Raw genomic sequence first — 10,970 nt, 5'->3', positions numbered from 1 at the left:
TTGTCGCGTTACATTCCCCAGAGACCACTAAAGCACGAACACATAGGTTTGCTATCATCATGGTAACGATGCAATATATGTCAAATCAAAAACAAGCCTTTCCCTTATTGCATGAGGAACAGTCATGTCAGAAGGCGTGATGGTGACGATAACCCTAAAACGAACCAGACTGATGACACAATCACGGAGGCCGGCCTGACCTTGTCCGGATTTCCCTTGTCAATGGTAGAATGCGGAAGCGTATGTAGCCCTTTGACCGCGGCTCTAATACAAGCCTCTCGTTCAAGGGCTTCAGTAGACTGGGCTGCGATGACGTTACTCGGTAGCTGTACAGATGTAGACATCACTGTAAACGAAGTTGACTCACATTTGGACCAACTCAGTTGCGTTGAGATATGATACCTTCTTGCGGAGCTGAAATACAGAGTGGAATCGAATCTATTCTTAGCTCAGGGACTTCCAGAACAGTTCAGAAAAGATGATGTAACGCTCTACTTGAGCTTTGATGGGCATCAACATTTCGAGTGCTTAGGAGAGGTTCACATCTATAAATCCGCCATGAATGATCCATCTTTTCATGATACTCTATAATCACATAATTTTTCATGTGTGCCTCCTAACGTCAGCTCTTAATGATGCGAGATCAATGCTTACTTCCTGACCCGTCCTCAGAAGAACGTTGTAGTTTCGGTTGATCATAGTAGATGAACCAGGAGAGACACCGCACAGAGCATCATCGAGGCACTGTGTAGGGATTACATCTTCATCTGGCGGCGTCGGGACTGGGAGAAGAGGGAAAGGAGTGGTATGACGTAGACACTGAGTCGTCACCATCGAGTATCCCTTGATCGTCTTCCTGTTCACAATTCACGTAAGCCTCAGCTGAAAGTGACACACTGTCCATGAGGGGTTACAGAAATCTACTGACGACCGGTCGGTCAGTTTCTCAACAGTGGGCCTGTTTCACAAGGCTACTTCACTAAAGGCACCTCACGTCCATGAGCAACTTTAAGAGTTACTCAAGATATACTTAAGGCGTTACTTGAGGTATACTCAAGGCGTTACTGGAGTTGAAGGCGCAATTTGCTCCTATAAAATAAACCCAATATCCAGTGAATCTCCGGCGATAGCCAGTACCAGAGGTTGCACTGAAAACCACTCGCATAGGCCAGGACTGCATCAGTAAGGGTCGATCAAGAGAATTGTGATGTCTCAGCACTATAGCTCTTCCGGGCAACGCACTTCACGTTGGGAAACGCTGTGATGTGTTTCGCGAGTGTTATCCACCAACGCTGTATATTGAGACCGACCGGCGAAGTTGTCGACCAGTTGGCTCAAAAGAACTACAACTTCCGGAGCATAGTCCCCACAAAAAACACATGTTCTCTGTCGTCAGTACTTTCGATCAACTACAACTCAACTGGATGCAGCGACAACGACAATCACATGGGAACACATCGTTAAAGAGAGTTTCATCGGTGCATCAACAACCCAGCCGAAATGTCGTATCGATGCTCATTCCCCCTTAGTCGGTAGTGTCGATGAGCGCACCTTTTGGGGATATCTCAGCCTGTGAGAAGTGAGGTACTTCAATCTCTTCAAATGGTCACGACTATGACAGAGGAGAGGGTCAACCTAGTCGAACATCATATCCTCTCCACAAGAGAACTGTTCCTACCGAGTACTTCAGATTACGAGCGACCCAGTCTGTTCTGGTATCGTAAAAGAAGTTCGAATTCGACGATTGCGCCACCGTGCTTGGACGAGCAGAGGTCGGCGCTTTAACACGTAGTGGCGAATCGCCTGAGACGATGCATGGCTGAGACCTTCACAATCTCGAGAAAGCATACGCGCTGATGGAAGGCGACTGAGTTCGTCATTTCCATAGAGTTTCATCGATTCTTTCAACCATTGTGTTCTCAGTCGGGAAGCTCGTGTTGATCGTGCCACTGGAACACGGCCTTGGTTCTCCCCGAGCAAAAGCTAGGAAGACACAGAAACTGAGTTTTTCATCAGCTAGAAGCTCTAGTCACTTCTGAGTTGGAATCTTGAGGTTGCGCCTTGTGTACGACAATACGAGGGATGTCATCTTGCCGACGAGACGTGTCACCGTTACGCCTGAGAGCAGTGCATAGATTCATCCTCTTTATCTGTAAGGTACCATTTCTGGAACTCCTGTGTCCATGATCTCGGGGTGGACTTCAGCATCAAGTGCCTGTAGCCGATGTAAGCCTGTGTAGAGACTAAGTGAGGTTTACTGCATTTCTCGCAGTTTTCTAGTGGATGGACTGGTGAACGAATTGTCTTCATCGTTGGTCTTTTTCTTCCTGCGCTCTTTAGATTGACCGAAGTCGAACTTTGATATGCGATATCTCGAGAGAATAATATTGCAACTCGAGCAAAGCTTTCTGAGAACTGACCTGCGCCGACCCTCGAGTTTCCCTTGCTGGAACGGTCGAGGCACTCTGAAGCAGATAAGCACAATCGCATAAACGGTGATTCGATGATACTGTCGGTACAAGGCTTATGTCATCGCGATAAATGAATTGTTGGATGGAGTTTCACCCTAGTGAGATGAGAAACATATCTCGCGACTACTGCATATAACCGCGAGTATCGGGTTTTTCACCGAGTATTTCGGCACTTCACGTAAAACGGGTGAGACTTCACTGAACTAATTGATTAATAATGGAGTTTCACCTGTTTTACGTGAAGCTCGATGAAAAACGCGATATTCGCAACGATATGCAGTAGTCGTGCAATATTTTCCACTAGTGTTTTTCATATCACTAGGGTGAAACTCGAATGAATTGATTAACTCGGTTTATCGATGGCTTTAAATATGTACGTTGATCGAGAGACCCACTGAGACTATGTGATTCCAACACATACGAGTGATGATATAAACTTTATTGCGAGTCGGTTACTTCAACAGAGCGATCAAAGCTGAACTGAATAGGAACGAACGAGTACAAACTCCTCAGCTGTATTGGAATCAGCGTCGGAATATATGTCCGGTCTCCTCAGCTGAGTTGAGAAGTTTCCACGCTAATTATAAAAATTCGGGTAGAAATGTACAGAACCCAGCAAGATTTTTGTCCCGAAATTTTCTCAGAATTTTCATATATCATCATATTCATACTGGTCGGGTTCCCTAACGGCTCACTCTTAGAAAAGTTGTCAATTTTTTCTATTCATCGCGACAAACAGAATTTGTCGAGGGTAGTTTGCACGAATAACGCCAAAGCGATGCGGGAGTCTTACGAGAGTCGGTTCGAAAGTCGCGCTTTCGACATTCGAATGTTTGGTAGAGTATGGTTCATATCGCGATCTGCTGATCTCAGCTCTCGAGCAGTTTGAGGCTGTTTCTCAGGAGCTTCTCGTTGTACATATCCGAACTCAATTTGCCACGCATTCCCTCTGAGATGAAATTGGAGTGGTCGCGAGACCTCAGACCGTTCGAGTGACACCTCTGCTCGCGACTAGTCTCGCGGAACCGCGCTATGCTCAGAGTGTCTGCGTGCTGGTCCAGTCGGTACAATGCCTGAGAAGGCCCTTCAACGTTTATGTGCTAATGCGTATCAAGATGCTCAATAATTCAATTTTTAAACTCAGAGGTAGTTCTAGAATTGATTGTAAGTTTGTGGAATTGCATTTCGAAAGCCCCTTACGGGCACCTGTTTAGCTTGCCTCTGTCGAGCCGTCTCAGACTGTTGAACTGAGGGAAATGGCGATACTGTGTAGTTACCCCGATCATATACGTTTACCTGTTCCAAAGGGTTTTGTATGAGGGTGAATCATACAGACATGATGGATAAATGAAATAACTCTCCGTGCGGAAATATTCACGACGATTATACCCGAGAAAAATTTTCCAAAGATACGACGTTTTTGCACGCGTTAAAACGTTGAGGAATATGCGCAAAGTTGATAAGATTTTTTTTGTATAAATGGTCCTCCTACTACTACTCCGAAATTCACCATGGGAGCTTATAACTCATCGGACTTCAGTGCGGCGTTTTGCTGGTAGGGTTAATAAGAAATACCAGAAGGTGAAAAAGAAGGCCCCGCGTTATATCAAACCGGAGGTCTGTCGCCAAGATGGCGATTTCCCAGTAAGCCTTTTATCGCTATCAGTTCAGACTCGACTGAGGTCCTATTAGGTGATGCCGACCAAAGGCTTGGCGTTGGGCTCATCTATAAGGGAGCTAGATGAGGTTGCTAGAAACGAGGGGTATCGAGATGAAGGTGGGCAGTAGTAGTAGTAGTAGTAGTAGTAGTAGTAGTAGTAGTAATAGTGGTAGTAGTAGTAGTAGTAGTAGTAGTAGTAGTAGTAGTAATAGTGGTAGTAGTAGTAGTAGTAGTAGTAGTAGTAGTAGTAGTAGTGGTAGTGGTAGTAGTAGTAGTAGCAGTAGTAGTAGTAGTAGTAGTAGTAGTAGTAGTAGTAGTAGTAGTAGTAATAGTAGTAGCAATAGTAGTAGTAGCAATAGTAGTAGTAGTAGTAGCAATAGTAGCAGTAGTAGCAGTAGTAGCAATAGTAGTAGTAGTTGTAGTTGAGCTCAGCCGTACGCAGTGTTGAGGTAGTAGATACTGTACCGGCCCTACAGGATAGACAGTTGAAGCCTCATTATTACCGACCGAAGGCAGTGGAACGTCGAGGGAAGAGCCCTCTAGTGCATGCTCAAGAAGCAAAAGGTAAGCATGCCTGTATTAGAAGTAACTGTTTATATTGTGCTATAATTTCCGTTTAAAACGTTGAGTAATTTAGACTGAATTGAATTGTCGTGTTTACTATGTCACGATGTATGCGTATGGTCAACCACAATATGAAAATTCTGAGGGAGTTTTGGGAAATTCTCATTGATCTCGTATATAAACTCCTACAACTAGTGAGGAAACTCCCAGGCTCAGCTGAGGAAAGCGAGCATATATTCCCCCACACACTGGAGTTCATAGGTACAGTAGCGCCACGAATACCCAAGTTAAGGCGATTGCCGAATCCTTTCGAGCCGCTGCAAAAAAATCCTAAAGGATGGAGTGCAGATTATTACGCAAAGTGACGTGATTGTCCTATGACTGAAAAAGCGAAAGAAAAAACAAAATTTTTTCGAAAAAAAATTACGACTAGGTACTTTAAGGATCGGGAAAGAGGCTTGGATGGTAACAAGAATCTGGTGAACAAGATAATAGCTGAGGTCGGTACCCGCCTTATGTGTATGGCACATCTGCGTGCAGTTGAATTTTCATCATCGGAATTTTTTGCTCAGGACGAATATCTATGAGTGTTTATATATATACAGCCTAGTCTATGTACGAGAATCTAGCTGCACTGAGCTCTAGTTGAGAATTTAGCACTCCTTAGATCGCGCGTAATGTACAGCTCCAAAATTTTCGCGAAATGTTAGCAGTATGGGTGAGCAAGGGCGAGGAGGTTGATGGTGTTCACCATTTTTTAAATGGTTATGTGACGTAAAGGACCGCTGAGCACAAAGCTAGCTTTGAAGTTTTAGTAAATTCCACAGGGAAAATGACATTTTTTGTGTCAGCACGCGGACAAGTTGGGCACGCCATCGGAAAACGGCGAAGATAGTGCCGATTTTGAAAGGAAGAAATTGAAGAGAAAGAAACTCGTGCGTGCCAGAGATTACTGGTAATAAATTTAACTGGGAACAGCACGTGGAGTGGAAATGGGGTGCTCCTAGCTTAGGGAGGTGGACGATTAGTGGAGTTTACGGTATTGAAATTATTGTTGTAATCTCTTATTGGGATCGTCGTGAGTGAATAGTAACGAATTCGAAAACGCTGAAATCATGCAAAAACAGGTGATGCTCTTCTGCAGAGGGTTCGCGTACACTAGGCCTTCCCGACGAGATGGCGTAGCTCGCCATGGGTTTAGCGAACTTCAGTCTAAAATTTGATGAAGTTAGATTGTCGGTCGTGTTCAGTCCTGTGACGCGCGGCATGTAACATCTCCGGTTCGAATCCCAGGCTCGGTATTTTTCGCACAAAAAATAACGTTTTTCAATGTATGTTGTCAGGGATGCACCACACTCAAGTTTTCATATTTTTCTAGGAGTAGCTGTCTATTTAGCTTTCGAGTGGTTCTTTAGCCGTGTTGAAATTCTCCCTGGTTGGTGAGAAATAATTTGCACGCATGCACACTTGAGATGATCCGAATTGCAGTATATAGCTCCGCTCGCTTCGCTCCGCAACTAGTTTGGGAAGGTAACACTAGAAGATACTTGGAAACGATATTGTATCTATTTATATCATCATGCAACTGCACTACGCTAGCCTAGCTTAGCGTAGCGGACTGAAGCCATTCTCTATAATTATCAATGGAGTTTCACCCTAGTGATATGAAAAACACTAGTGAAAAACACATCTCACGACTACTGCATATCACCGCTAATATCGCGTTTTTCACCGAGTTTTACGCCACTTCACGTAAGACGGGTGCTATTCCATTATATAAATATACTATAAATTTATTCATGCACTCGGGACAAATTCTCCAACGATTGTCTACGGCGTAGACAATCGTTGGAGAATTTGCGTAGACTCTACGCATCTTAGTGTATAAATCTACCGACATTGCTGAGTTTATCATTTGCGTGTATGTGGTAGGTACGAGAAGGATTATCGCTCTTCTGATCCTCTGGCGGTGCCATTTATGTGTACGAAGGAGCTCAAGCGGAACATGCTCAACGAGGCAGGGATACGTTTAGCCTTGAGGAATGATATTCTTCAGAGTTTGATAACAATGGGAAAAATGTTGCTAATGTGATTATGACATTTACATAGGAAACTGATTGAAGAATGTGTTCCTAGCCCTGTGGGGATTTCAAAATGAGTTTTCCCCGGGAACATTCTGGATGATTCCCTGCTTACTTTTCCCACAGTTTGTTGTCGAACGTCATAAGGTCCTCAGAGTTATGCACCAGAGGCACTTGGTCATTTACAGTAGGCCATAGGAACGTTTGACAGAAATCGAGGAACTCCTCAAAGCCATACGTGGAAAATTCAAAATGAGTTCCCCCGCTCGATTTCTGTATTATTCCCTGCAACGAAGTGCTCGAGGGTGTTTATGGCTTATTTTAGGCGCATAAAATGAATCAGAATTCCAACTTGATCGTGAACGAGGCATTATGGGAGGCGTACTTGAAGCGAGCGGCGCAGCTTTCTGATAAGGTGATATGTGGAAAAAGGAAAAAAATTTTCACGCCATGTGAAAATTTCTGGTAATTTTTCTGAGGGAATTGTGGTTGGTGAAGCGCATGTATAGGAAAAAATTTGTGAAAAATGTTAAGGAAAATTATTGTTTTTTCCTATTTTTTCAGTGCCATTTTCGATCGCTGCTGAGAGTGTTCCAAGCTGCAGCATCTGTACGAATATATAATCGTCGGGTTGTACCGTACTACCGTACATTATTGTCGGCATGTGCGGTGAAGTTCGGCGAGATGAAACCGGAGAATTTCTGTCATCTGATGCAGGTGAGATCGTATATGGCAGCTACTGAGACATCGTAGAACATTATTCATGATGATAACACTGGAGTTTCACTCGAGATATGAAAAATATATTTCACGACTACTGTATATCGCGAATATCGCGTTTTTCACAGAGTATTATGCCACTTCACGTAAAACTGGCGAAACTCCAGTACACTAGTATAATATATAGTTATATTATGAAGTATTATCTAATATTCATTGACCTTGTTGAATTTAGGCACTTTCTCGATTGCAGTACAGGGATGAGAGGTTAGTAATGATGTTACAAAAAACGGCATTGACTTGGCCGACGGTGACGCACAAGATCCTCGTGAAAGCTGCTAACTCGGCGGCTAAGCTCGACCTTGCTTCTCAGCTTTGGTGAAAAAACTGGGGGGAAATTTGCGGGAAAATAGGAAAAATTTTCCGGTTTCTAGATTACCGTTGTTATTAATTGTGAATATTTATGGTTGAATTTTTGTTATAGTATGTTCGAGTAAAAAAACGAAAAAGGCGGAGCGAAGACAGCAGATCAGTATAAAAGACGACTGAGTCTTGCTAACATGGCAAGGCACTTATCATGAAAAAATCGCGGAATTTTTTTTCATTTTTTCGTCATATGGTTGGCTGTTTTGGTGATAACTTGATGGTTTATGTGGGTACCGGGTAGGCTCAGGTGTAAACCTCTGGCGATCGCTTTGTCGCAAGCAGTGTGTGAAAATACTCTCATTGTGAAGGAGTTTATGAATATCAAGTGGATAACAGTAAGGGAAGGAGAAGGATTCGATTTCCCGTTTGATTGGTTCGGGCTGATCGTGGTTCGTGCTGGTCGCGGGGTTCCTCAGGTTGTGGAGATGTTTGATGATGCTACTATGATTAACTACTTGTATCGGGCGGAGGCAGTGAAGAGGGAACAGCTTAGTGATATGAGGTGAACAACGGGAATTAGTAGTAGCATTATATCACTATTAACAACATGTTTTTATATGCATGTGGAGTATTCAGGAGTGTTTGTATTTTAGCTCAGTTGGAGTCGCCCGCTGTTAGGAGTGGGGGAAAATACGCATGGCCAACTACATGTGTTGGTGACAATGGAAAAAATTCGAGGAAATTTTGGGAAATTCTTGTTGGTTTTTCGGCAATTCTACACTGGAGTTTCACCACCCTAGTGATATGAAAAACACTAGTGAAAAACATATCTCACGATGGCGTTTTCCACCGAGTTATACGCCACTTCACGTAAACTCCGCTGATCGGTATACTTTGATTAATGAGGGAATTCCGGGGCTTAGCTGAGGAAAGCGAAAATCTATTCCAACACTGGCTGTAGGCATTGATCTGTCGAGTCAGCTTTGTTAGTAGTGTAGAATTCGGGCGAATGTTGAATTTTATCCGAAATTGATGTGTGCGATTTACGGTATAGGTATGAGGAATTTGGCAACGGAATGGTTGATGCTTTTTAGGTACAGTAGGCATTTACAGGTGGTGGAGATGTATGTACGACTGTGTAAGGAGGAAAGTGTTTGGGAACAATTGGATGATAATGTGAAGGAGTTCCTCCGCGATGTAAGTCGGAATTATCATAGTTGATTGTTTTCAACCCGCGGTTACTGTTACTTCTTGACAATTTGTCTTGGGTGGTGTTTTTAAGTATATGTAGGTAGGTCGCAGGTTCGATCCCTGGATCCGGCATGCGGTACTTCGTTCATTTTCGGTTTTCGAATGCGGGCATAACTCTAGCGATGTGTAATGAATTCTAAAGTGTAGAGATGGACTTGTAAAAAACTGTATTTTTCACAGTTCGGGTTGGCCTTGCGATATGCGGTAACGTGAACGTGTGCGAATCAGTTGCGAAGTGACGAGGAGAGTGCCGAGGATGAGCGCGAGCGGTTAAAGGGGGAGAAGAAGAAGTCGAAGGAAAGGCAGCGGAAAGAGCTGCACAAGTACAAGAAAAGATTGAAAAAATACGGTGAAAAAGCGCGACCGTTAGCGGTTAAGAAAATTAAGACTCAGCGAAAAGCATTGAGCTGCGAGCTCCATGGTGAGTCGGTTCGTACTGTGGTTGAGATGAGCGCACTTGTGTCAGGGGAAGTAGCCGAGCTGCTCGTCGGAGTAGGTTTGGAATTGATGATAGGAGTGAAAGCGGGCCCTTTCAATTTGGATATGTTCCACGCTGCAACGAATACAGTCATTGAAGTATGCCCGGAGTGGCAGTTTTATGTAAGCGATATCGAGTGGTCGACTAGATGTGCTGGTGATGGTATTGATATTGTGAACAAATTCTGTTAAGATTCTCGTAGGTTTCTGTACACTTCTACCCGAATTTGTATGTAAACTTGTATAGTTAGTGAGGAAACTTCTGAGCTCAGGTGAGGAAAGCGAACATATATTTTTCCCAACACTGGCGCTATGTGCATGGGGACATGCACTTGTGTTGGAAGGTCATTATCCTAGTTTAGGCGTTCGATATAGAAGTTAAGACACGACTTAGTGTAGATGTAAATCCTAAAAGAACGAGATTTTTTTCGGAATTTTCTTATTGTCTTCGACACATGTAGTTGACCATATGCGTATTGGCATTAATTGTGAAATACATTTACTCTAAAAATTAATGTTTTCCACTATGCTGCTGTATGGTATTAATTCTGACTTTTTGAAACTACTTTCGCTTCGCCGTCTATGATGGGGAGTTGAATGACGCTAGCTGCTGCTTTCGAGCACAGTGGCGGTGTCAAGCAGAAATACAGTGTGTCCAATTTTGATGGTCCGAAACGGAAAGATTTCGCTAATGATTAGGAATCCGAGATCGCGGACATTCTGAGTTCCAAGCGCAAGAAATATATCATTATGTATTATCATAATCGATGACGAATCGTTATAGAGTTAAACTGGGCGAAGAACACAAGTCTTCGGCACGCTGTCCGAATTCGATAGTCCCAGTCTAACTCGAGTATATTATGATGTTTTGGGTAGCTGTCAAGCCCACTGGTAACATCAGTTCACGAGGGGTTAGTGTAGAAGTCGCATCTTATGTGTATGCGTGTAATGGTTGTCTACTCTATGATAATAGACCAGTACTGAACAATATTCCGTACGCATACACAATACTAGTCATAGGGCAATGAAGATTGTAAAATACTTCGCATCTATCACAACACAACTCGCCGGGTATATTCTGATCGACTGAAGAGCCATCGGTCAGCGTTATGGTTTGGCACTCAGGCCAAGACTACACATCTCACTTCGCGGAGCAGAGTACGGCATATACTTATACGGAAGATGGGATTCAACTTAGCGCTGGTGAGCTCGGTGTATTGGTATCAGTGTGGGAAAGTATGCACATGTGTGGACGACAATATATAAATTCTGAGGAAATCGCGAGGAATCCTCGTTGGTTTCTGTGTACTTTTTTTTCGAATTCATATATAGTTCTATATTCAACTCCGACAATCAGTGAGGAAACTTCTGAGCTCAGCT

The 10,970-nt window shown here is 43.4% G+C and overlaps 2 protein-coding genes across 2 annotated transcripts; both read left to right on the top strand.

The window, feature by feature from the left end:
- Nucleotides 1-3,950: 3,950 nt before the first annotated feature.
- On the top strand, nucleotides 3,951-5,282 carry Pmar_PMAR002071 (hypothetical protein; the record flags this gene model as incomplete). Its single annotated transcript, XM_002765489.1, has 6 exons — nucleotides 3,951-4,115; nucleotides 4,164-4,248; nucleotides 4,588-4,695; nucleotides 4,957-5,056; nucleotides 5,129-5,195; nucleotides 5,268-5,282. 6 exons carry the CDS (start codon nucleotides 3,951-3,953, stop codon nucleotides 5,280-5,282), a joined length of 540 nt encoding a protein of 179 aa, XP_002765535.1.
- A 1,828-nt stretch (nucleotides 5,283-7,110) lies between these two features.
- Nucleotides 7,111-9,782, top strand: Pmar_PMAR002070 (conserved hypothetical protein; the record flags this gene model as incomplete). Its single annotated transcript, XM_002765488.1, has 8 exons — nucleotides 7,111-7,191; nucleotides 7,341-7,493; nucleotides 7,732-7,874; nucleotides 8,170-8,257; nucleotides 8,339-8,424; nucleotides 8,957-9,059; nucleotides 9,342-9,534; nucleotides 9,580-9,782. 8 exons carry the CDS (start codon nucleotides 7,111-7,113, stop codon nucleotides 9,780-9,782), a joined length of 1,050 nt encoding a protein of 349 aa, XP_002765534.1.
- Nucleotides 9,783-10,970: the final 1,188 nt, after the last annotated feature.

The sequence above is a fragment of the Perkinsus marinus genome (genome assembly GCF_000006405.1).
Source record: "Perkinsus marinus ATCC 50983 genomic scaffold scf_1104296975500, whole genome shotgun sequence".
In the NCBI taxonomy this organism is placed as follows: Eukaryota; Perkinsozoa; order Perkinsida; family Perkinsidae; genus Perkinsus; species Perkinsus marinus.
The sequence above is the reverse complement of the archived record's forward strand: the minus strand, read 5'-3'. Positions and strand labels throughout refer to the sequence as shown.